The sequence below is a fragment of the Rousettus aegyptiacus genome, unplaced genomic scaffold (genome assembly GCF_014176215.1).
Source record: "Rousettus aegyptiacus isolate mRouAeg1 unplaced genomic scaffold, mRouAeg1.p scaffold_m13_p_6, whole genome shotgun sequence".
NCBI classification, from domain to species: domain Eukaryota; kingdom Metazoa; phylum Chordata; class Mammalia; order Chiroptera; family Pteropodidae; genus Rousettus; species Rousettus aegyptiacus.
In genome coordinates, this window is record NW_023416309.1 from 31,604,182 (window position 1) to 31,631,335 (window position 27,154).

At 37.8% G+C, this 27,154-nt stretch overlaps 2 protein-coding genes across 5 annotated transcripts in view; one reads left to right on the top strand and one right to left on the bottom strand.

The window, feature by feature from the left end:
• Positions 1-804, top strand: part of LIPM (lipase family member M) — a 30,864-nt gene extending 30,060 nt beyond the window's left edge. For all 4 annotated transcript variants that reach the window (XM_016129228.2, XM_016129230.2, XM_016129231.2 and 1 more), the window contains one exon: positions 78-804. In XM_016129228.2, the coding sequence (XP_015984714.2) occupies positions 78-347 (270 nt within the window). In that variant the 3' untranslated portion in view covers positions 348-804. The remainder of the gene's footprint in view (positions 1-77) is intronic.
• A 195-nt stretch (positions 805-999) lies between these two features.
• Positions 1,000-25,994, bottom strand: ANKRD22 (ankyrin repeat domain 22). Its single transcript, XM_016129232.2, has 6 exons — positions 25,513-25,994; positions 10,722-10,913; positions 7,823-7,930; positions 5,294-5,371; positions 2,752-2,850; positions 1,000-2,592 (listed from the first exon to the last, which is right to left on the bottom strand). The coding sequence occupies exons 1-6, from the start codon at positions 25,531-25,533 to the stop codon at positions 2,515-2,517; spliced, it is 576 nt and encodes a 191-aa protein (XP_015984718.1). The 5' UTR covers positions 25,534-25,994; the 3' UTR covers positions 1,000-2,514.
• Positions 25,995-27,154: the final 1,160 nt, after the last annotated feature.

Below are 27,154 nucleotides of genomic sequence, written 5' to 3' on the forward strand. Positions count from 1 at the left end.
TATAAAGTATGAGCTTTGAAGTCCAAGTGTTATCTATAGTTTAAAAGTTTAAAACTATCTTTTTTTTTTTTTTCTAGCCAACTCCTGTAAAGTACAGAGTTAGAGACATGACAGTCCCAACAGCCATGTGGACTGGAGGTCAGGACTGGCTTTCAAATACAAAGGACATAAAAATGCTGCTCTCCGAAATGAACAACCTCATCTACCATAAGAACATCCCCGAATGGGCACACGCTGATTTCATCTGGGGTTTGGATGCTTCTCGCCGTATGTACAATGAAATCATACATCTGATGAAGCAGGAGGAGACCAGCCTCTCCCAGGAAACATGCTGGGCCAGACTGTGAAGCATATGATGCAAACAAGTCTTAGGAAAAACCTCATGGAAGATGGGGCCGGAATCCATGTACTGAGGGTTCCAAGGGTTTCCAGAATTGGAAAACTAGCATAAGTAGAAGCAAGGTGGAGGAGGGAGGGCAGAGATTTTGTAACATTCTTTCGGAATTCCTGCATTTGGCACTAAAACTAACATTAAAATTTTTTTTTAAGTTAATTAAACTACTCATTGGATAAACATAGGTTTCATGTGATTTTATATATATCATCATGAAGGGTGGGTTTTATCTGAGAGCTAGAAATTACCTTATTCACTATCATTCAGATAAACCTTAAAACATTAATTTTTTTTCTATAAGCCATATTTTTGAAGCAATAAAGTAAAATGACAAACTGGGACAGAGGTCCTGAATTTCTGGATTGTTGCTGACTTTCACAAAATAAGCTAGACATTTTCACCTTATTACAATAGAGATATAAGACTATACCTTAGGAAGCCAAGCCACTTTAACCCACCCTCCATCCACCCCCCAAAAAATCAATGTATAATATGAATGAAATTTATTTTAAATATTTTCAAAAAGGGCCAAGTTTTATAGAGTCTCAGAGGAGATAATTTTGTAGGATTTTTGAGTTTTCCAATAAATGCATTATGTATTGTGTAAGGCATGTTATGTGTATCTCAGTACCTAAATTTAACTCAAGCTTGTTTGAGAGTTGCTAGGAGACCTACTGGCTAGAAATGTCTGACCCAGCTTTCTGTCTCCAAAAATTAAAAGCTGAGAAGAAAATTTTATAATGTCAAGAGTATAATAAAACGAAGTTTATCTTTTGATCTCACAAATCTGGATTTATTTCTTTTAAAAATTATTCAATTTTCACAGAGTTTCAAACATGGTATAAATTACATGAGTATTCGTACAATTTTACAAAACTCTGGAACTAATAGTTCAATTTTGAAAACCTCTGAATTGAAAGTATACTGGTGTGTGTCAGAGGTATATCAATGTGTGTTCACTTTTTTCCTCTCCCAGCGTCACTTAGTCACTCAATTCAGTGTGAATAGAGCTTCAATAATTTACTAAAAGATATTTAAGGTCTTCAGAAGCTATACCTACTCATCAATACTTACTTCATACAATATGTGCCTTAATAACCTATATATAGTTCAGGAACTATTTCTGGATTTGATTTTTATTAGAACTTTGTTCTGTTTAAGAATGGTAAATCTTTCATTCTTAGACATTTGTTACCGTATATAATGTGGCTTAGTCTATGTCTAAAGATATTGATGGTTCGGTATTGCTTTGTAAAATTCAACCATTTAAAAAATATGTTTATTTCTACTCTCATCACATAGCTCTATTTCTTGATTAGAAATAGTTGATCCAAATAAATTATAATATTTTAAATTTTATTAATAAAAATAAACAGAACTAACAAGTTTAGTAGTTGCCTCGCATTCAGAAGAGAATCAAAGATATTTTTGAACAAAAATCTTGACAGTTACATAGTCTTGTTTAAAATCAGGACAGCTTTTATTTGTAAACGGATACCCAAATGTCTAGCAGTGTGCTAGTAAATAGGCTCTCCAGAAAGAAAAGAAAGAAAAAAACCTTTGATTTCAGCATTTTCCAATTTCTATGGTGTAAAACTACCACCATTGATATGTTTTGTTAAAGCTGTTTTGCCAAAGGAATATTTATATGCAAATCTCTAAACACACACACACACACACACACACACACACACACACACACACACACCACTCTATACAAATGCACACACTTCTATTCTTCATTTTACTATGTAAAGGGGCCTGAGAGGAACAGTTTGTGTCCTGGGGTGTGATACAGACAGGGCAGCCTCTTTAAAAGAAAAACACAGAAGGAAGAATCTTCTCTGAGATAATTCTTCTGATCCTCTTCTTTAGGACAGACTGAAGTTGAAGCATCCCTTTCTTTTGACTGAAGTGGAGAATCCAGCGGTTTGAGTGTTTCTACTAGAAGGCCATCGTGAAGTCCATAGAGCAAAAACATAAATACAAACCTTTTCCAAAACATTATGCGTGGCAACCACCATCATCCCCATTAAACAGTGGCATCTAGGTTGAGTGGCCTGCAGACCAATAGTCCAAGGTGGAGACAGAGTCCAGTCCTTTAACTTTTTCCACTAGGATTATGACGCCTTCCTTAGCATTGATTCAATCTGGGAAAATTTTAATCTCTGTGCAATGTCCAGGGAACTCTCACCATGCTGAGGAGAAAAAACCATCTGGCTTTAGCAAGGGACGGAGGGGCGGCACTCCCCGCCCTCCATCCCCCAGAAAGAAGCGGGAGCAGAAGCTTCATCTCAGCCCTCCCCGCGGCGCTGCACGCAGATGCAGGCAGCCACCAGAGCCGCGTCTCCTCTTACCTTATTTCTTATCGTGGGGTCTGCATGGGCCTTAAGGAGCAGGGGGATGAGAGTTTGGTTTTTCATTTCGCAGGCGTAGTGTAGCGCAGTGCAGCCATACTGAAACACAAAGGATGGACACTGCAGCTCATCAATGGACTCCACAGACCGTAGTAGCCTGCGGCTTCTTTAGCAAGCGCTCTTTGCATTTTGTAGTGTACAGCTAAACAAAGTCTACCAACCATCTGTGTGCAATTATATTTCTTGTACTAAAAAAGTCTTTTATGACTCAATGAGTACATTATTAATGTCCTCTAAGCCACTGATACCTTCCTTTCTCATTTTCTGTTCCAAACTAAGAAAAAAAAATGCTGCTTGGAAAGCTGATGCTGAATTATCCCAAGGTCTCTTTGTAGAATTCTACATGCCTGGGCAATCACTGCCTCTATCGTGTTACCTGTTTTTCCTTAAAAGGTCTCCACGTGGGCCTTTGGTTCTTGTTCAAAACCCCCACAGCCTGAGGTAGGTGGCTGGTGTGCACACGGCTGCAGCACACCTCCAAGATCAGTGCAGTCTGACACAGAATTCTCCCACAATTGGATTGTTGTAGTTTATGATATATATCATAAAACAGTGGGTCTAATCTGTTGGTACTAATTAAAACGCTAACTACAGATCAAAAGAAATTTATAGCTGGGATATTAGTGCTCAAAATTTTGTCTGTCAAAAAGCTGCCAAACAACCATGCTTTGGGTTAAGTGAAGAAATAATCCCCTGACTATGAAGATTAACAGAATTAATTCTGGATCTTTTCCCCCAGAAACTCTTCTAAAATCATAGGAAATAATGCAACAATCACTTATTTTTATTAAGTGATGGTATGTGAATTTTCCACATGAAATAAAGACAGACTAATCACCTAAAAATATAATACACAGCATTACATAGGGTTGGAAAATAGATCTTAATACACAGATAGTATTTGAAAAATGGTGGGAATAATACATGTCTGTGTGTACATATATGTGCACATGAGCATATACAAGAATGACATTCTCTACCTAGAGATAGAGATAAACATAGATAACTAGAAAAATATTCTAAAGAACTTTTGTTAACAAGGAAAGTTTTAAACTTTTTGAATTACTTTTTATTTTTAATTTTTAATGACATCTTAATACATTTTGAAGTTACCTAAGAAAACAATAATTCACAGTAGTAGTCTATCCAAGTTAATTCAAAAATCTTACTTGAAATAAGAGGGAAAACATACATGTCATAAACTTGTTCTCTTGTGTGAGCTCGCTCTCTCTCTCACACTCACACACACAAACACACACACATACACAGAGCTATTTAAACAAAGGATTTAGACAAAGGATATCAATATAACAAAAACTAAAATGATGTAAATAACTAATAGAAGCAGAGATCAGAACATTTTCTCTCTCACAGAACATAGGATGGTAATATACACGCAGATCTATACCACATAAATTAGGGATCACAAACGGAATACTGGTTTTTTGCAATCGAATTTCGACTGGCCTATTTTTTCTGGTAAAACCTGGAAATCCAAAATTTCATTCAATTAATGTAAGCAAATAAAACTCCTTACAAGTAAACTTTTGGATCACTTATGATCACGTAAGGGAGGAAGATGAGTTCAAGGGTGCAGTTGTAAAAGGAGAGAAAAAAATGTATACTTATGAAGAGGAAGAAATTAGCTGATGCCACTCCTGCTGTAATCACCGCTTTTAACATCATTTGGATTTTTCTTTGACCTTTGCCCTTATCTTTCTTTAGTTTATGGGTGGGGACTCTCTCAGCGGTGGGTTGGGATCTTGGCTACAACTAATGTCCACTGAGCGCTTATTATGTGCCAGGAGCTCTGCTAAGTGCTTTACATCAGGGGTCTCCAATTCCCAGGCTGCGGACTGGTAGCAGTCTGTGGCCTGTTGGGAACCAGGCCACACAGCAGGAGGTGAGCAGCAGGCTGGCCAGTGAAGCCTCATCTGTATTTGCAGCTGCTCCTCAGCACTGGCATCACCGCCTCGGCTCCGCCTTGATCATCAGGCCTTAGATTCTCATAGGAGCACCAGTCCCTGGTGCCAAAAAGGTTGGGGACCGCTGATTTACATGAATCAGCCCTGTAAGTTGTTAATATCCTCATTTTACAGATTAGGAAACTGAAAGTTGAATAAGTTTATAACTTGCTAAAACACCACGTTGGTTAAAAGTAGCAAGCCTTGATTTACATTTCGGCATTCTGACTCTAGGTTCTTAACTAACGAGGATGATTTTTTTTTTTTTATCAGAGCCTCTATTTTCCTTAACTTCTCACCAACAGTAGAGCAGTTTTTTAGAAAAATGTCTGATATTCAAAAAACTTTTATTCCCACAAGTTTAGTGGCAGCATATAAACAAGTTTGCCTGACTGGCAGTGAAATAAAAAAATGCAAAAGTGTCTAGGAAAAAAAGCAAGTACCTATAGAGGACAAGTATACTACCTACAAATACCATTTTGAATGTTATTTCAAAATGACTAAAAATAAAAACTTACACAGTCTGTAGCATTAACTTCGACACCAGCATCAAGTAGCATTCGGACAAGAGTCTCATTCTGCTTTGTCTTTGATACCTATTATGAATGGCAAGTATAAGAGAGGTTTATTTATATTTTTCCATCTTATGTCTGGACTATTCTAACCAACAGGCTTCATTTTAATTCCAATACCCTTAAATGTCCATGTACTTTTCTTAAAACTTCTCCTACATCCTCACCCCCTTATAGTGTTGATAGGGTAAAGCCAGGTTTCTTGGAGTGTGGTCCTAGAAGAGCAGCATCAGCACCTGGAAACGTACAAATGCAAATTATGGGGCCCCACCCCAGACCTATCAAATTCTACTGAGGATGGGGTCAAGTGATCCGTTTCCCTTCCGGGCTCAAAACCCTTCAATGATGTCCCATTGCTCTGAGGCAAACTATTCAGCCTGGCCTGCAAGGTCCCATAATTTGGCCTCTATTTATGGCCCTACCTGGCTCACTCTACACTCCTGACTCCCTTGCTCCAGCCACACTGACCTTTAGTTAGTTTTTCATTACCACCAGGCTCCCTAGTGTCATAAAATAGTTACACAGAATATTCCTTCTGCCTAGAAGCCTCCTCTCTCCTCCTTTCTTTACCCAGTAAATTAATCTTTAATATCTCAGTCCAAGCCCCTCTTCTTACAGAAAACTTTCCCTGATCTAGCTGGCCAGGTAAAACTCTCTCCTGGGCTCTCATAATACTGATCACCTCTCTGTACCACCCACTTCTTGGTAATCTTACATGTGTTTCTGTCATTATTTGATTAATGATGCAGTCTTCACAGCACTCTAACTCTCACTAGGACAAGGACTACACCTGTTGGGTTCATCATTGTATGTCTAACACACCCAAGAAAGGGCTTGTCATGTAGTGGGTCCCTAGTAAGTTTCTGTTGAATGATTGAACAAAAGAATGGAATTAAGTTGCTACCTCAGAAATCCACTTTTCCTGCCTAGTCCCCTGAGATTCTGACCACATGACAGGCCGAGCATCCCCTGAACATCCATCCCATTGCTTGTGGGAGCACAGCTCTCCATGGTTGGGTGGCATGTTCTGGAGTTCAGCCCCTTTATCACCTAGGAAGCTCCATTCAGTTGTTGGTCCTCGTTATGCTTCCCTCCTGTGTCAGCTTCTAAACTGACTTTCTCCTCCTGCCCTTCTCTGAAGTAACACAGTCCTTTCTGTTCCCTTCGCTTATAATTTTTTCTCATGTCACTTATCTCTTATGTACCACAAATTAAGCATTTCAGGCCCCATTAATAAATAGGGTACTTGCACAATCAGATTTGGGCTATTCATTACAATGAGTGATTTTACCCAGACCTTCAGCTTTAAACATTGGACTATCTTATAAAGCAAGGTTGAATGTCAACAAATCCTGAGTGAGCCTTACCAATCGTAATTGTGATGTTTTCTTCATAATTTCTAAAAAGGTTTGTAAATGAATGACAGATTCTTCTAGCCCCAAAACTACAAATATTCAAATCCTACGTATTAAATATACAATTAATTTTTCAAGAACTTTTTAAGAATATACACAGGTTATGTGTTTATCAGTGAATTACAGTTTTCTCTCTCTCATAAACCAAAGCATCAAAATCAATGTTATATTTAATTGTAGTTCCTCAAATCCTGTAACATTTAAATACCAAAGGAGGTAATAACATTTCCTACTGGCAGACTGTTCTGGAGCTTATGTTAACAGGAATACTAACATCCATGGTCTATTGGCTACAAAGAGAAAGAAGATCTGTCATTTAACTGGAGTAAATTATACATTTGTTGAGTCATCTCTCAGAAGCGGAACTGGCCACAAGGAAAAACAGATGGAAAACAGCGAGTCAGTGCAAATCTGTCACTCTATTTGAAAAACAAAAAACCAAACATTCAAGTTTTATTTTCTATTCATAATATGACTGAATTCCTACACCAGAAATAATTTTCTTTATTCAAGAAAATTACTGTATGCCAAGAATTCATTAAAATATGAATAAATTTATCAAGGTGAAAGGTTGGCTTCAAATTCCATATAAAGATCTGTGTTTATCATTTGCTCTCTGCTAATCTTTTGAAATCTGTTTTCTACTTCACAACCAGGGTAGTTCCTTAACATTCAGAAACTCAGAAAAATATGTACAAAAACATGAACTCCTCTTACCAAAAAAGAGAGAAATGAAATAGCAGGAGGGAGAATTTATTTTTTAATATTTAGAATGTTTGTACTTACTTAAGATGTTTCTTAAACCAGATTAATTTATTTTTCTAAATGACAATTACACAGATTACTTTACCATTGATTAATTTATTTGGCTACCTTTCATCTTGCTTTATCTTAATCATAATATCTCATTAATGTTGGAAATGTCATTTATAGAATACAAACCAAAAGCTTGTTTTGTTACTATTTATTTACATCTCACTGGCCCAGCCAAACTTGAAGAGTCATGCTACTGATCTTCTCCTACTCCCTGATCCTTTGCTCTCACAAGTGTTGTACTCACCATAAGGAAATACCCAATAAGCAGGACAGGCATCAACAGGATAATGAGTAGATAATCAAAGAAGGTAAATTTTTTCTTCACAGCATAATGCAAGCAGGTTCTCTCTTTCTAAAAATTAAAAAAAAAAGAATGCTATTAATAAAATATTTTACTGCAAATTTCATGTTTTCAGATTACCTTATCAAAAAATTTAGTTTTATGGTACCCATGCCACATTTTTCTGACCAATAAAACCAGGCTTCCATTGATTAAAATATTGAACACAGTATAGTCTAAAGAAAAAGCTGGGGGGAGGACCACAGAAAGACAACAGGTGAGATATACATTTTACAAATCATCAAAAGAAAGATTCTCACATTGTGATATAAACTAAAACTAAATTCAGAATGGAAATCTATAGTTATCCCTTAATCACTAATGGTATACAATTATTAATTTTGTACTTCATTCAGAGGAAAATCTTACCCATATAGCAATTTTTCCATGTTTCTACATATATACAGCAGTGCTAGAAGAATGGAAATAACTCAATTTAATTCTTCAAATATGTGAATATTTATCAGATGACACATTTAAGTTTCTAGGGATTGTGGAGCATGCTAAGCCTCAGGACCTCATAATAAACCCAGGGAGACAGAAACATGCACAAATAAGTGCAAAACAGGCTGTCGTGACTAGAATACCAACCAAATCAATGACAAGAGAGGGAAAGCCAGAGAGGAAAGAAAGGTTAATTTCCACTTGGGAAAGCACTGTTCTTAAATAAGACTTTTTGTTTTTCTAATATTAAGGTAGATATGTTCTCTGTAAAAGGTGTTTAAACTAGACATGAAGATAATGATAGAATAAATTTAAAATCACCCATTATCAAACAGCCCAGAGTTAATTTTTGAAATTTTGCTATATTTTCTTCCAGTCTTTTTTAAAGTATACATGTGGAATTTTTAAATATAGGTGCATACTGCATATGCAAAATCATATCTGCTTTTTAAAAATTAACATTTAGAATATGTACATCTTTCCATGCCATTTAATATTTTTGAATATATGACTCTAATAGCTATATGGCTTTCTATTGAATGGAACTATTCTAATTTATTTAGTTAAACCTTACATGGTAGACATTTGAATTTTTAACTTTTCACTTTTATAAATACTGCTTGAACATCCTCGTTCATAAAATTTTGTCAACATTTCTAAATTTGTCTTTAGCATAAGTTTCTAAAACTATAATTCCTGGCATAAAAGGTATTAATGCTTTTCATATCATGCTGCTAAACTATGTTCCAATAACATGATAATGACTTACACGCCCTTCCTGGTCAACACTTGATGCTCTCTTTTAATCCTGGTCAATTTGACAGACCAAAATATATCTATCTATTTATCTCTATCTATATTTTGTTTTCATTTGCTTTCAACATAATTGACGTTCTCTATTAAGTATGTAGATCTCAGTCATCAGCAGAGCTTTTTGTTTGTTTGTTTTTAAGGCCTTTTGTTTGTTTACTACTTCCGAATATAATTCATAAACATAGACTTAAGAAATGAGAAAGCACTGGCTCAATTTATTAATGTACAAAGATTAGTATTTGAGAAAAACAAAAAAAGATTAAACACTTAACAACATTAAAATATTTTTAAAATAAAAGATGTAAACTAAACACTTACTCTAATAATATCTCTATTAATCTCAAGTATCCACTGAAGTCCTTTCCACTATTTTTATAATATAAGAGGCTTTGTTTCTCTGCAAAAACAGAGATAAGGTCTCCTCCTCAGGCCTGTCCCTGTGTCAACAAACATCTCTCTCCCTCAGCCTCCTAATAGTGAGTCTCTTGAGAGAAGATATGGACCCATCGACATCTGTCTTCACCACTTCCTCTCACCACAACTCCACATATCTTGCTCCTCGGCTGTATGTGAGGAGACCATGTCCTGCTCTACTAAGCCGTGCACCTGTTAGATTCGGCACAGGCATGGCTTGCTTCGAAATCCAACCGAACGAATAACAAAAAAGTAAGCACAAACAAGAAAGTCCAGTAGTGATCTATTTTCTGACAGTACATTATTAATCCAAATAGCCTTTAATCTGACTTAGAGGAGTCAAGTGGGGCACTACAGGCTATCGTTCCTAATCTAAAGTACATGAGTGGATATAGGGCATTCCTAATTATTACAAATAGTGACTTTTTATATTTACTCAGTATACTTTAAAGTCTGCCTTTACTGTGATGCAGACACTGGAAGTGCCAAAGGGGTTCTGAAAGGATGCCCACAACAATCACGTGTTCTGCTCTTCTTTGACCTGAAGATTCTACGTCAGCATCTTTACTAACATTCTCTGTGCCTCTCTGTGTGGCTCCAAATAGCCTCTGGTTCATGAGCTTATCTGTCCTCGGCAAATTTCTCCCTGGACTTCTTTTATTCTATAATAAACTACAGGCTCTTTTGGAGATCAGAACATTGACATAGTAGGTAAAAATATAACTAATGAAATAACATCACCAGGTCAATTTTTTTTTTTTCTGGGAAATCTTTCTCATTACTTCTGTAATAGTGAGGAGGGGGCTCTGGGAAAGAAGAGCAGGAAGGCAAGGAAAAGCATGAAGGGAAAAAAAAAAAAAGAAGAAAAGAAGTGCTATCCAGTGAAATGAGTGAACCATTCTCTTCCTTGTCAGAAGTATAAGGACATAATTAACCACAAAATATGCCTGCTGATTAAACTATGTCTTAGTCTGCTCTCTGCCTAATAAAATATCTTCAGTAGGGGTCAGTCTCACTAAAATAAGGTCAAAGAAATTATTGGTATTAGGAGCTACAAGCAATGAGAAAAGGACATTCACTGCTTCCATTATCATAGTCAATTACTTTCTCCACTTGTGTGTCACAGCCTCACCTGGTTTTTGAGGTTCACAGCAGCATTTCTTCTTAAAAGGAAGGAAACGATTCTCAAGTTCCCTCGCCTGCAAGCACAGATCAGGGGAGTGTCTCCATTAAAGCCATCTTGAACGTTGATACAGTTGCTGTCTTCCTTCACCCACCGCCACACTTGACCTAAGTCATTCTGGTAAGCCGCCTGGCAGATGGGCTGAGGAGAGAAAAATGAAAGCAGATTTTGAAATACAGGTATGATTAAACCATGATAAAAAGAAAAAAAAAGTCATTACCCGATAACTTAAAATTCAAGTGTTTCCCCATTGTAATAAGTTGCTTTATAGATGAGATTTTTGGTTTCAATTGTGCCTTAATTTTCCCATTTAGAAAAAATAAATTGCAGCTCTCTCAGGAATGCTACATTTTCTAGAATTTGACATTTAAAAGGATGAGACTACAAAAACAGAATGCTAGAAATAGAATGATGTCATTTGTTTCGAAAGACTATCGATATACTAGAGCAATGAGAAAATAATAGTAAAACCAAGATATTTCATGGCAAACTTTGGGGGTAAGTTTAGGATTGTAATCTGTGAGTTATCTCAAAGCAAATGGGAAAAAGGTTAAGTCTAAAACAAGTGTAAGTCCATGAGGAACCTCTTAAGATTTCCTACATTGCTTAGCACACAGAAATGTTTATCAAATGGACAAATGAGTGAATAGATGGATGAGATATAGCAATTCGACTCAGTAAGGAAATTGTGTATTGTGTTCAGGGACAGATGATGCCTATCAGAAAAGGAGGATTTTACTGAACATAAAATAGGCATATCAGAAGAGGTTAGGGCAGCACTAGGTGATAGAACACCTAGTGCTCCCCATACTCAGGAAACTCGACAAAGTGGGAAAAGATCTAATTTAGATTAAAAATATACAAATAGCAAATTATGTAATTAACTACAATTAGATGCTCTTTATTTGGGAAAACATTAAGGAGATTTGCAAAGCATACTGTGAGTTTAACAGCAAGACCTAAGCAGACCTCATCTTGCCCACCTTTCTCCCTCTACTCTCCTTCTGGACTTGCCCCCTTTATTTTTAATATCCCATGTTAAGTTAATCCATCTGAGCCTCTGCCCTTACTGCTCTTTCTGCAACACTTTTTCTCCTCTCTCTTTATCTGACTAACTGCTAATTTATCCTTCATGTCATAACTTTATTTTTTCTAAATTTTTCCTGACTCCAGTACTCCTTCACAGCAACTGGCATAACTGTAACTATTTTCTTTACTATTTATAATCATGTGTTTCAGGCTAGCATGAGTCAGGAGGGATTGAACAGCAGTGAGTGAGAGAAGGTGTTGAAGTTCAAGCTATAAACTCTGTGTGGATAGATGCTGTATCATTCAATTCACTACCACATCCCCAGCATATAACACAGAACAGGGCACATGATGGGCAAACACTAAACACTTTAGACTGATTTTAATTAGATAGCAATTAAAAAGACACTTGGAATAACACCTGGCATGTGGATGGCACTCAAATGATGGAAGTTACTATTATGGCTTAGTAAGTCATTCTTTAATTTGATAACAAAGTCAAACCTCTAATGTGTGCCTGCCATAGTTGCTGGGGGGGGAATATAAACGATATTACTTTAATCATGTAAAATTTATTTACTGGTTGGATATATAGGGTACACACACACACACAGACTAACCAATAACAATTTTAAAGAAGTATAGAAGAGTGCTTAAGCACCTGCAGCAGCTGGGACAGACGAAGAGAAAGTCAAGTGGTGTATTCGCTTATCAATTCATGTTCTAACATAACAAATACAATAAGTGAGCTTATAAAAATAAGACACTTCGAAACCAAAAGACCTTCGCATGAGAGAAATACCCTAAAGGGAAATCAACTCAACCCCAAATAAGAGGCAAACTTCCATACCCCAAAATGAAATGAGCATGGTACAGGGGTTCCAACTTGCAGTAAAAATGCACAATTACACAAATCACTCTTTCTGTTATTACCCTAAAGTCTTCCTTTTACCAGGCCTTATCACCAGCAGTATCTCAGGGGACCACCTGGCTGGCATGGAAATGTCCAAGACAGTTGAAAGAACATGTATCTGGTGTCGGAAAACAGTTGTAGTTGTGGTTCTGCTACTAATCCCAGGGGACTAAGGACAATTTTCTTGCCCTCAATGTGTCTCAGTGTCCTCAGTCATGCAATAAAGGAGTGAAGCAGAAGTTCCTTTGGGTCGTCACACTCATATTACTGCCACACTTCTGAACTTCAAGTCTCTCTCCCTAACCAACACAGCTTCCACCTCGATGGCTAGGGTTAAGGGGTAGTGCTATTTAAGCACAAAATAGCCCTTGTCTTAGCAGTGATGCTCAGACATTTAGATTTAAATAACAAGTAAAGTAAAACTAAACTAAATACAAGACAATATAAAGTCACCAACTCTTCATTTTGTTGATTAAACACATTAGATGCATGGTTTCATTTATTGGATGCATTATTAGATTTATTATTTCATAAATTAAAAGATATTTTAATATAAAAGTTTAAAACAAGAATATTTTAACAAAATATATAAGTATATAATCAACATGAAGAAAAAGCAGTCCTTTACATGTAGAAAAACATGTCATTGTTCTTTTTAAAAAAATTCACTATAAAGGAGCAAAAATTTGCCATTGATCACTAGTAATCATGGACTACCATTTGGAAATTGATAGTCTACTATGCAGAACTTTAAAACAGGTGGCTATAGAGTTCATTTTTCTTTTCTTAAAATTTTAAATTACGACATTTAAAAAACTGGAATGTTCCCTAGTAATTGGCTTACCAGCTTCTCTTTAAAAATTGAAAGATTTGACAACACTAGGTCCACATTCCTACAGCCCCCTCTGCCCCTCAAATACTTCACTGAAACTTAACTAAAACAAGAAAATGAAAATGTGGATAGTTTTCTCAATCTCACTCGAGCAATGTTACTTAACGTGTGAACTTGATTTTACCTTTAAATATTTCCCAGGCTTCTTGTATCCTAGATACAGTTTTTGTTTTTGAAAAGTAAAGTGTATGCCTTGCTCAATTAGACACAGATTTGTTGCATGAATTGTAAAAACCTCTAAAAAGATTCTATGTTGTTATAAACCCTGTCCACTAGGGGGCAGCTAGGAGTCTTAAAAGCACTGACTTGAGAAAGAAGGGAAGCCCAATGGAAAAGTGCTGATTTATAAGCTATTAATGAGAAAGAGGAGGGGGCTGGCTATCCGTCTGGCTTGAGACAAGAGTTATTATGAATTCTGTTAGTCTCTGAAGTTTCTAGAATTTGGACGAACTCTGGGTATAGAGGAAACCAGTGGAGAACTTGAAAAACTACCATAATAACTCTATCCCCTAATAGTCTCAGAACCTTTGATATAAACTTACTGCCAAAGTACTATTTCAGATCTTCATTATTCTTACCAGCACTATCGCATTTATAGCCATTAATTGGCCCTATTTTTTCCTGTCTCACCCATTCAGCTCCAACCCATCCTCTGAAAACAGCAACTGCGCATCACTTCCTAGCTGAAAATCTTCAGTGGTGACCAATCAGATTAGGTTGCTGTCCCCAAACTGACACACGTTTCTTCAAATCTCACAAATCCTGTCTTTCCAACTTCATCTCCTACCGCTCCCTTGTCCGTACCCTTGAGCTAAGTAAACAAAGATGTGAGTGTTATTAACAGCTATCTCCCCACCCAGACTGTGGGCTGCATGAGAGCAGTCACTGTGTCTGTACCTAAACGACATTCTATTCTCAGCATCCATCCCATGTCTGACACAAAGTGAACATTCAACATATATTTGGTGAGTAAATAAATGTATAAACTATAATTTAACCTTTTATTGAGTTCCTCATTTATTTCATTAAACCCTCACAACAACCCTATAGGCGAAGTAATATTATATGCCCATTATTTACAAGTGAAAATAAGGGAGTTTGTCTTCTTTGCCAAAGTCACCCAGCTTGTAACTGGCAGTGCCAGGAAGAAAATCGAGGGGACTACGACAGAAGGTATACATTCTGGCTCTAATTACTTCAGGCAATTTGAAAAAGTCGTCTTCAAAATGTCTTTAGGCTATAAGACTTTGTGTCTGAGATATTTTTGGTTGCATTTGCACCCAAAATTAAGCTACAGCCTATAGTCTCAGGAGACCGCTCATTCTTCTTCTACCCTGGCCTGCTGGTGACCAAGTCTTCTTGATTATATATCCAGATTCTTTCTCCAGACTGATCTAGAATTAGCAATATCTGCCAAGAGGTAAAGAATTGGTGGTCAGAGAAGTTATGAGTCAGGAGAAACGAGAAAAACATAAGGGCCAAATGCAAACATTTCAAGAAAAAAGACAGAGTAAAGAGAATGAAGTGTAAGGAAAGATTGTTGGATTTGATCATTAATGACCATCCAGAGATCCATTTTCAGTCATGGGGCAGAAGGCAGAACACAGGGGCCTGAGTATATGGTCTATGAAGAATTAGAGGATGTGATTGGAGAGGAGTTTGTGGCAGTGTGGCCGTGAAAGCTAAGAGGGAGCTAGCCAAGTCCGTGAAGGGGAGTAGCAGAGTCAGGCCAGGTTTCCACACATCTGTAGGCAAAGTGGTGGTGTCAAGCGGTTATAATAAGTATAGGCTCCGGAAGCAAACTTTCTGAGTTCCGATCTCGATTCCACTATGTTGTGGTTGTGTTATTTGGACAACTTATTTAAACTCTCTGGTCTCAATTTCCTTCTCCATTTAATAATCACATCTTCTTTATCGGGTTACAGAAAGTATTAGAGGTGCCTGATGGATGAAGCACTTTGTTCAGACCTGACTCATAATAAACCCTTAATTAATGTTAGCTACACTTATAATTATTAAAACATAAGAAGCCAGTGAAGATGGGGAAGGATGCTATGAAAGAGTAGATATTTGCTTGGAGAGAGTGAAGAGGCGATAGGATAGAGAACAAAAATTGAAGCATTTGCCTTTCTAAACAGAATGACAATTCTGGCTTTAAGGCCAAAGCAAAGGAAGAAAGACAGATAATTGGGGTAGAAGAAATTTTACACTGGCCGAAATTTTTGCCAGAAAGTCTGCATTTCACCTGCATGCTTTATGTCGTGATGTATTTATCACAAATAAATAGGCATAGACAACTCGGTAAATAACAATTGTGTTTAAATAGGTGCATGGGTTAATGACATAGGAGAAGAGATGGAGACAGGGTAGAAGAGACTTGTTAGCATATTGGGGAATATTTGGGACAGCATAATGAAAGTTCATGAGATGAATAAAAATATAAAACTCCTTGAAGCCTCAGATTAAAGAAACACATTAAAATCTGCAGTGGGGCCAAGCCTGCATTATAGATTTCTTACACTCTAGCAAACCCATTTTCAGGGAAGGGTGGATAAAAGGAAGGGGGCACAAAGAGCAAAGGTTACAAAGTGTGTATCTGGCAAGAGGTATGACAGGAGAGTAGTAGTTCACCATGGAATTCAGACTGAATGGTCAACATATGTACACCAGGTAGAGAATGATGGACTAAAAGAGAGGGAGCGAGAGAGAGAGAGAGAAGCAGATACAGAGATGTTAGAGCAGTCAGTACATTGTGACCAGTTAAGAACTTATGATACGAGGTACGGATATCGAATTCCAAATGTTACAGGCAGAACTTTGCCCATGAGGAGAAGCCAAGAGTGACCATGTGGTGTCGCTGATCTAGAGTCAAGAAAGGAGAATGAAGTCTTGTAGACATTGCAGTCACTGAAGATGACTTCAAGGAAGAGAAAGAAAGGGGAAATTGTTCTTCAGCATCAGGTAAGGCAGACGTGGGTCCTAGAGTACGGTGGACAGAGGTAAGAAGATAGAGAAAGCGGCAAAAGCAAAGACTTAAAGTAAGAAAATGAGCCATGGTCATGAAATGATGAAGAAGGAATAAAGAGACTGAAGTAGAGATTACCATGAGATTTCAGGGAAGACACCAAGGAAAATGGGCCAGATAGGTGCAGAGGAGACAGAAGAGAAGGAGGGAAGACGAGGGCCCCCTCGCCGCCCTGTTCCTCAGAACCCAACCACCGCCAGAAACTTCCTCCATGTTTTATGAAGGCTAAGTGGGTCTCAGACAACCTTTAAAAACCTATTTTATTTGTCTGAAAGAAGGAATTTACTAAGAACTTTAAAAATCACAGTAGTGAGGAAGTGAGTCATTAAGAAGAAAGGCTTAGAATTAATCATGCAAATCAAATAAAATCTAATAGGTATTCATTTTCATTCCCTAAGATTTCTTAATTTGAGGGAGAAGAAAAATATCTTCTTTCCTTTCCTGGGATGATACTTCATTGAGTCACAGGGCTCTTTATCATAATCAATTTGTTTCAAAAACCAACAAATCCTCCTCAGAAATTGTTATGGGACGTTTTAAATAAGATGGTTAATGTGCAAGTTATTAAGTCCTCTGAGCCTCAGGCAGGGCTCTACATGATCCTTTCTTAGACAGGGTGTTAGGAAAGACCCTTTATACTTTAGGGGAAATAATACTAAAAAGTGGGATGAGGGACAACTTTGTTTTTGGAGATGTTGATAATGACAGCAAGGAGCTCCGATGATTTCTATATTACTAAAACAGTGCCAAGCATTTTTCTAGCTGTGATATCTATTATACTTGGAGCAGTACAAAATGTGACTGTTAGATAATACATACAGACTATTTTAATTAATCATCAACATGATGGATATGTCATGTACAACCCAGAGACACTGCTTACATTTTAGGGTCTGGGAAAGCGAGACAAGGGTGGGAAGACTACCATGAGAAAAAGTTCTTCCTAATATTCCGAGTTTCCAGAGTTTCAATTGTTCCTCACCTAGTAGGAATGTAAGAGCTACAGTGTTTCATTACAGCTTTGTTTTCCTTATGGGAGCTTGTTTCTTGCACCTTTGTAGTGGTTCTCCACCCTCACTGCGCCTCAGAATCACCCAAGGAACTTTGAAATAGCACTAATGTACCCAAATGCACCTTGATTCAGTTGGGACCTGAGCCTGTTATTTTGAAAGTACCCTTATGCTTAGCCAGGGTTGAGAACCTCTGAGCTAAAATACTGACCTGGTTCTCACATGCTGTATTACTTTCTAAACCTCAACCACTTCCTTAACCTCACTGCCCCAGCCAGGCCACCGGTGCATCAGCGTGTCAGTCAGTGAGTGATTCATGTCCATGTTTGCGGGGCTCATCACTACAGAGGTCTGACTTTGGGAAGGCTGCCATGTAGTTAGGGACACTAGACTTAGCCCACAGAGAAAAGGCCAATGAGCAGCTTGAGGTACTGCATAGGAGACACCAAGATTCCTTAGACACGAACCATGAGTTGGGCCTTGAAGGATACAGTGTTATTTGAAAGGCATAAGGATGCTAAGCATGTAGCTGAAAGGTAGGACTGAGGAGAGTGGCCTGAAAGACAGATGAGAGCGATTGGCCAAAGGGAGAAACAGGACTTTGGAAACCAGGCAAAAATCATGGATACCTTACCAGGAAATGGAGAACATTAAGTCCAATTTCGGTAATTGTAAATGGAATTTTAAAAATAAATAAAATAGGGTGATGTGATGGAGAGTGCCTGGGCTGGAAGGCAGTCCCTTTGACTGAATGATAGGGGTAGTCCTCTCTGAAGAAGTGACGTGTAGGCCGATACATGATTCTTCCTAAGGGAAAGCCAGGCATACAGCTCACAAGCAAGTGCAAAGACCTAAAGACAGAAGAACATCAAATGCTCCAGAAGAGCTGGAATGCTGTGAGCAAAGACAAGACTAATAGATGACACTGGAGAAAAAATTGATCAGCGGGCTCTACAAATCTGGTCTCTATGTTTTCTATACTTTCTCCAAGGTCTGCTTGAAAGATGACATTGTCCTTTGCTTCCATGAAGCTAAAGAAGCCCCATTGCCACACTTCAGACCTGAGGAGCTCTGAGGTCACAGTGAAGAAGGCCGGGAGAGGGCAAGAAAGCCTTTGTCTCCAAAGGTCAGGAGAAAGGGTGGAGAAAGAACGGATTCCAGCCGCTAGAATCCAGCAAATCAAAAGCCTGATATCTTTCTACTACATCAGACCAGATAGGTGAGTGCACAGCCAAGAGGAAGCAGTGATGTGATCATAAGTGGGTAACATCCAATTCTCCAGAGGTGGAGAAAAAGGGGGCGGGGGGGACCTTCTTTGTGGTGTTTGTCAATTTTGAGCTACCAAGGAGAGGTCACTGAACTTGGAGTTGGGAAAATTAGCTCTCGAAACAAACCAGTCCAAACTGGCTCCAGCCAGCTCCAACTGACCACAGCCAGCACGCCCCGGACAGGAAAGAGCTGACTCGCACTTCCAAGACTCTTCTGTGCTGTCCCCCGCACCCTGCAAGGGTGGTGAGCTGGGGAAGGCCCAGGCCTTAAACTCTTAGTAGCTAGTGTCTCCAAACATTCAATGTGCCAAAAAGGTATTTTTGCACTAAATCTCTAAATGTAAGTCTGTTTTGGCAAGAAATATACCAGCCTACAACCAGTATTATCGCCCCCTCCGGTACGTCAGCTTTGTTCCAGGCTCCTGGCCTCCTGTCTTGCAGCTCTCCACCTTATTCTTCCACAGCTATCAGAACTACCTTTTAAACATTCATTGGGTCATACTACTCCTCTTCTTTAAATCCTTTCAGTGTTTTCCACTGTGTTTAGAATAAAGTTGAGAATGCTCATCTTGACCGGTAAAACCTGCATGCTCCAAACCCTGACAAACTTTCTATCTTCGGCTCTGGTCATTCTCACAGCCTCCTAGGCACCAGGACTTTCTATCAAACAATGGCTACCAAAAGTTGGTGAGGACCACGTTACACCGACATTATTTAGAATTACTGGAACATGGTGATAATAAAAAGCAAATCAGCTTATAGTCAGTTTTATTAGTCTCCATGTTCTGTACAGATAATACACTCTTATTAACTACACCTGGATGAACTGTTCTCCCTAGAACACGCTTCTCATACCACTCAGTTAATTATTCCAACAGGCTCCATTTTTTTTTTTTTTTTCTTATAAACAGCAAACAATTATTTCTCACAATTCTGGAGGCTGCAAAGTCTAAACTCATTGTCGCTGGCAGATTTTGTTTTGATGAGGGCTTTCTGGTTCGTAGTCTTAATGTTTCCTCACATGGCTGAAGGTGAGGGACCTCTCTGGAGTCTCTTTTAAAAGGGGACTAATCTCACTCATGAGGGCTCTATCCTTACTGACCTAATTACTGCTCAAAAACCCACTTCCTAATTCCATCGCCTTTGGTGTTAGGATTTCAACATGTGAATTTTATTTTTTTGGGGGGGGGGCACGCATTCAGACCTCAGCAAATTGTTTAAATAGGTGTTACAAGCACTGGTTTGCAAATCTAAAACATTTAATAGGTATGCAATAAAAAATGTCCCTATTACTAACATCTTACTAATAGGACTTCCTTGATTATTCTTCCAGAATCTCTTCATGTAATAAGGCATATTACAAGCAAATATAAATATATAGTTTTATCTACTACATTCTCATTTTTCTAAAAAGACCACATACTTTAAGCATTTTTTGACACTGCTTTTTTTTCTATCTAGCAAAATATTTTGGTAAAGTGCATCCTATTGTTTTATAACTATATCATATTGCATTATAGGCATGTAACCTAATTTGTTTAAAAAAAATCCTTTTGTCATCTTTTGATAGACATTCAGGAGTTTCCCATATTTGTTATTACAAGAAAGTCTGCATATTTGTTAGTTTTCCTATAGAATAAATTTTCAGAGTTAGAATTGGTGGAACAAAGGGATATGTATTTGTGATCTTGATAGGTGTTGCAAATTGCCCATCCCAGGGTTTGTAACATTTTATTCTTCCATCAGTGATGTACAAAAAGCCTGTTTCCCCTCAATGCAGCAAGAGTATATTCTCAAGCGTTTGTATTCTTGCCAGTCAGACAGGTGAAAAATGGCTGCGTCTCTAAGAACCGAGAAATCATTCCCAGGAGCTGCTCCAGCAGATTTGCTCCCTAGAACAACAGGCCCAAATTTTCATGCTTCAGATTCTCCACACATACATTTCCTATGTCTGGGACACGCTTTCCCTAAGCTTACCAAGACTAGATTCACATTTCTCAGAACTCAGCACAAATGTCACTACCTAAGATGAACCTTTCAGATCAAATTTTATATATACATATGTGTGTGTGTGTGTGTATATATACACACACACACATATATATATACACACATATGTATACACACATATATATATAGATACACACACACACACACACACACACACACCCCTTCCAACCTCTCTTACACATTCTCTTTTTATCCTGTTGCTTCCTTGATTTTTCTTTTTCACTATTTATAAATTTGTGAAGGTGTTCCCCTTTCCCTTTTCAACAGGAAAGACAAAAGTCAACAAAAGTCACCCTTGTCAGTCTAGAGAAGGCCTCAAAGGAATTTACCAACTAGCTCTTATCTTCTATTTGCTCCTCTATATATTTGCCTTCCTATAATTTGCAACTCTAGAAACTCAAAGTCCATTTTCTTCGCCTTGCCACTTCTCTATAAATGCATTGTTCTTCTGTTAAGACGGCTCTGTGAGCCCTCATTCTAACCACCGCTTTGAGTTACTCATTGCTGGATACTCCCATGCGCACACCTCTGTTTGTCTTTCTCTCATTGATATCTCTGCTGTCAGTCTAATTTTCAGGGCCCTGGTCAATGAACCTAAGATAAGTAGAGCAAAAAAGAATCTCCCCTCCCCTACAGCTCTTAGGAAAAATGATAAACCAATGCCCCCAAGCTAGAGGGGCTTCCCACACTCCAAGTAGGCAGTAGAACTTCATAAAGACCAGCTAGGTTTTGGCCTGTTCTTAATTAGTGGTTCACAATCTTTACACCTAGGAAATGCAGAAAGACTGCTACTGAGACAAGACATCACTTGTAAAATTCTTAATATTTTAGCAGGAAATGAAATGGGAAATCTCTTGCAAAATTAATCTTTTTAGTAAACCTAGTTAAGTTTTCTTCCTTCCTTTCTTTGGAAAAAAAAAGGCGCTCTCCCTCAAATCCTGATAATTGCTGAAACTGGTGACTCAGATCCTCTGGCTATTGATAAGGGTCATGAGCCCACTGTTAAACAGAAATGGTGTTAAGCCAGGCAGGGCCTTAGTGTCTGAGGGGAGAGGGGACTTTAGGCCAAAGGTCTTTTTACTCTTTTAGAAACATATTAACCAAGCCTGTTTCCCTTTACTCACTTAATAGGCAAATCAATAATAGAAATTAATAGATATATATTTAAATAAGTTTGTATCTTCTTTTCCTTGTCTAGAGACTGAGATGGCACTTCAGCAGGAAACCCAAGACCCCACCCTGACTGAGGCAGAAAGGGAAAGAGCTCCATGAAACCCCGTAGGCAGGAACTACGGCCATACTCAGCAGGAAGCAGATACGGAAGAAGAGACTTCCTGTCCCTCGACATCCATACTAATAATAAGGGGGTTCAGGGCTCTTAGAAAAGAGGTAGGGAGGAAAGTTAATTATGGGGTTTTGGGTCTGCCTGCAAAGACATTGAGGTCATCCTATCCTAGAAGGGGTCTTCTCTAATCTGCCCACAATTAAGCAAGCCAGAAGGCATTTTTTAACTCACACAAAGAAACCAGTAGGCAGAGAATTAGGTACCAGTTTAAGTCAGTCACTCGCACCTGTGCAATGAAGACCCCAATGACCTTCAACTCACCCGAGCCTCATTATACCATCATTATAATATGATGCATATGTCCAGGCGTTCATTAATATCATTATAACAGACTGAACTCTGGGAACAAACATGTGCAGAGAGCAAAACGATGAATCACTGAGTCCTGTCAATCTTAGTTGTCAATCAAGGAAACTCTTCCCTCTAAGAAAAGTAACCACCCACAGCAAAAAAAAAAAGGGGTAAAAACCCTGAAGTCTTCGTTACCAGGCCTTCTAAGCCACGCTTCTCTTGCTCAGGCCCGCTTCCATGTCTGGAAATGTACTTTCCCTTCTAGTAAAACTTTTCTTTTCTACTGTAGTTTGGTGTCTTGCTCAATTCTTTGTTCGAGACATCAAGAACCTGGACAACACGCCGTGAGAGGACACCACTCTCCAGTAACAGTACAGGACAAACAAGACTGGTCCGTGACAGATGAGTAGGATATGTCTAAATATCTGAGAGTTGGTGACAGAGCTTCGTGACCTCTTTGAAATTACAGCCAAGAGAGTGTCACAAGGGTTCCAGCCCAGATCTCTGCATCAGGATACTGGAGGGTGAAATTAAGCTTTTTTTTTTTTTTTCTTTTTCTTTCCATTCACATGAAACTCCAAATGCAACCATAGGAAACAACTTAAGCTTTCTTCCAATCTAAAAGCACCCGATTCTCTTTAGCATTTAGAATTAGAGATTATTCTAACTCTGGACAGCAGGATGTGTTTAGCCCGGGTGTCAAAAAGTTGATATCTAGGGATATTAAGGATTTTTTAAATCTTTGGCAGAATCAAAGTAGCTCCAAACTCCATCGCTTTGGGACACCATCAAATCTGTCAGCTGATAATGAAAAATGGCCAAACCCAATAGCCAGACTGGAAAACCCTGGGAGTTTAGTGAGATATCCCCTGGGCCGATAGATGCTGGAGAGCAGAATAAACACACCCAAACACTTCCACTCCGCATGCAGCATTCCTGCCCCAACTGTCACTCTGGAAAATCAAACATTTATTCCTAAAACACACCTGCTACTCAAATTAGTTTTGCAAGTACCTTTATATATCCTCATTGAAGGTTACTTGTACCCAAAAGAAGAGGAAGGAGAAAAAAAGCAGGGCAGGGCAGGGCAGGGCAGGGCGGGGAAGGAGGGGCAGGAGTGGAGAGGGCAGAAGTAGTTACTGTCAAGGGGAAACACTGAAACTTGAGAAATTATTTGCCAAAAAGGTGAACAGATCTTTTTTCTGGAAATGACTGAGTTTTCAGATGTTTTGTGTTTCATATTGCTGATGCGAAAGTAGACGAGTGAGTAACATTAATGGAAAACCTAAAAACTACTCCCATTTGTGGTACTGGGATACATGGCAACAATATTTATTTAAACACTATCTTAGACTATGTTTGATTCAATATTAATTTTGAGCTTTGAATAATTACCTATGAACTTTTAGGTAAGTTAGGGTGTGTGTGTGTGTGTGTGTGTTATGTTTTTCTAATATCATAGTAAATTTCGAGTTGCTTTGTCCTCAATACACCTGAAAAGTAAAGCATATACTCCACTTCTGGGCATATTCTCAAGTTTTGCCTTGCCTTGCCTCAATCACTTGCCAATTCAACACTCAATCAAAAAAGAATTGCACTGTTCTTACAGACTTTTATGTTTAATTTAATTATCCTCGGGGCCTAATGTACAGGCTAGTTACCCACTGGCTACTCACTGTGTGGTATGTGGATTGACAGCATAAGCATCAGGAAGCTGCTATGTGTAATCTTAGTCCCTACCAAGACCTACAGAATAAGAATCTGCATTTGACCAAGATCTTGGGGTGATCCGTGTGCACATTAAAATTTGAAAACCACTATCCTAGGGCAGTGTTTTTCTCCCACAGGTGGTAAACTGATCACCTAACATCAGAATCACCTGGCTTCTCTTCTAAAAATAGGTTTCTGAGAGAAACAAACTCTCTGAGGTAGGGGCACTTTAAACTACATTTTAAACAACTTTCTCTTGCTGACACTTGGCATTCTAAAGCTTGAGAATTACCAGAGTAGCGTTTTAGAACTCTACAAGTATTGTCATTTTCATATACATGAGCTCTTCATCATACCAAAGTCACTGGGCAAGACATACCTAGAATAATAAACTAATCAAAAACACATTGACTATAGACACACACACACACACACACACACACACACACACGCATTAGAAAATCCTGCAAATGGGAGAAACTGCCTTTAGTACTAGAACCACCCAATGAGGTTCTGTTGAGCATACGAATGAAATGTGGACTAACTGGTTAATTGTGACAGAGAGGGAATGAGCTGTGCATACTAATGTCATGACACCGCTTGTACTTGTTTAAACCTTGCTCGCTTGTACTGCTTTGAAACATTATTAAAAATCTATTTGATTCTAATTAAGTTACTTTCAAACACAAGAGGAAGCAGTTTTTTGTATCCATCAGATGTGAAAAGAAAAAACTCCAAAATATATCAAATAAATTGTTTTTACTTCTCTCCTATACAGGGAAAGTAATTCTTAATAATTGTTAGAGATAAGTTTCCTTTCAAATACCAACCTAAAAGGTGTTACTCTGTATATGCATTTCCATAAAAGAACCAGTCTATTTTTAAATATTTGAGAAATCCAGTTAGGTACGATTTTCACTTTTCCTCTAGATGTTTTACATCAGAAAAGCACGACTCAAATTCCATTTTGCAAAGTACAAATTACCTCTGGAAATATCAGGATGTCATGAAATGTGTATCATAGTTACTCCCTATTTACAAATAGCTAACATCTTGGAATTGCAAAATAATTTGCCTTAAAATATTAAAAATGTAAAAAAGATTGACACAGAACTTTGTTTTGACTTGATACTCTTGCAGAAAGTTAAACAGAAGAAAAGGAGACAGTAACAGGGGTAGGAAATTACATTTGAAAAACATGAACAACTTTTAACCCCTTTTTGACATCTTTCAGAAAGGTTACATACCTCGGAGTATAAGATTCCCATGCTGGTCCCTCACAGACTTACTTCACCTCCACAGCTTCTAGAATCTTCTAAAGGTATTTCTGATTAACATCAAAATTCTTACTGGCAGAGAAAAAGGTCCCTAGAAGCCCAAGTCGGTGGCAACTCCTTTCTTTCCACACCTGTGAGTGCTTTTCCAGCAACACAGGCAGCAACACCACCTTCTAGAAGGCCCAACCCAACGAAACAAAGGCATTAGTTTACTGTGTAATGACCCACGCTGTGCATCATCTAATATTACAACCTCGAGAAACCGGTTTCTGAGTGTTATCTGCTCCGCCACTTGTAGCAAGTGGAAAGAAGGAAGGGAAGTTGTGAAAGAAAAAAATTTTTCTTATATTGGCAGGAAAGACCAAGGATTCAAAATAAGGTACTGTGTTTAAGACATTTCCTAACTGAAATCTGGTTTTCAGCAGCTGTTGAGAAAGGCTAGAGAGTAACGCTCTCTCTTGTTAGAACCATGTATGTCTGCCATAGGGCTTGACTTTCATGCAAAAGAACCTTCAAAACTGTTGCTATAGATTATTTGCTATTTTTAAGTACAGAGAAGTTAATTATTCCTTGATGTTTTTGATTAATATAAACTAATAAAAATAATAAATTTCATAAATTAACATCAATTTATAAGCTACTGTACATGTTATTTTATTTACTTTATGTACATAAATTATTTTATTTTTTATAAATATATATTATTTTATATATACAAATGTGTTCATAATCACTTCCAAGGGCATCTCTGAGTGAAATTTGAGCAGGTAAAATTGGGAAAACTACTCTTTGAAGAATCAGTCCTATTTATAACCTCGTTAAATTATCTTAAAAGGTTCAAATTACTTATAGTATTACCACATTTGATTTTCCTTTTTTAAGCACATTAGTTCTGATCTTAACAAGTAATACTTTCTCAGCTAATTAAATAGTCACACATCTAATAAATTATAGTAATAATAAATATTTTATAATATTCAATTAAAAATCAATTACTCTATTACACATTTTAATTGGAATTGCCAGACTACTCAGTCAAATATGCTACTGCGCCAAATCTCTTAAACATTGTAAACATTTTATATACTAAATATAGTACTAGATATTCACAATTTTCTCTGAACTTAACACAATCAGCAAAGTGTTAAACTTTCCCAGAATTAAAATACCCACACACACCCACGAAAGACACAGTTCAATCCTTCCAAACAAACTGATGTTATTGTTTCAAGCAGTAAGACTTTTTAGTGGCCAAGACTAGAGGCCAGGATTCAAGTGCTGAGATTATTCAGGGAAGTTCTTCCTACTCTGCTGATGGACATAATTAGTCACTTTTATAATTGTTATAACAAGAATTACGTGCTTTACCATGGACTTGGACTTGGGGCCAACCTTGCAGGAGTTTAAGAATTTGCTAATTCTGTTGGAGACGGGAAGTCTGCAATACACTCTAAGATTACAGCTGACTTCCTCTTTGGCTTGCTTTGATTTTACATTTCTTTAGTTTCTTAAGAAATTTGTGTCTTTCCCATTAACTTAAACATTGTTATTTCCACTTATGCAAATCTTTCATAACGTCTTTTGTAACTTCTTTTAACTGACTAGTGTGGAC

Coding starts and splice junctions, on each gene's coding strand:
- ANKRD22 (XM_016129232.2), bottom strand. CDS start 25,533: ATGGGAATCTTATACTCCGAG. Junction 7,931..10,721: donor CTGTGAACCTCAAAAACCAG/GTGAGGCTGTGA, acceptor TTTAATTTTTAG/AAAGAGAGAACCTGCTTGCA. Junction 2,851..5,293: donor AAGTTAATGCTACAGACTGT/GTAAGTTTTTAT, acceptor TTTGTGTTTCAG/TATGGCTGCACTGCGCTACA.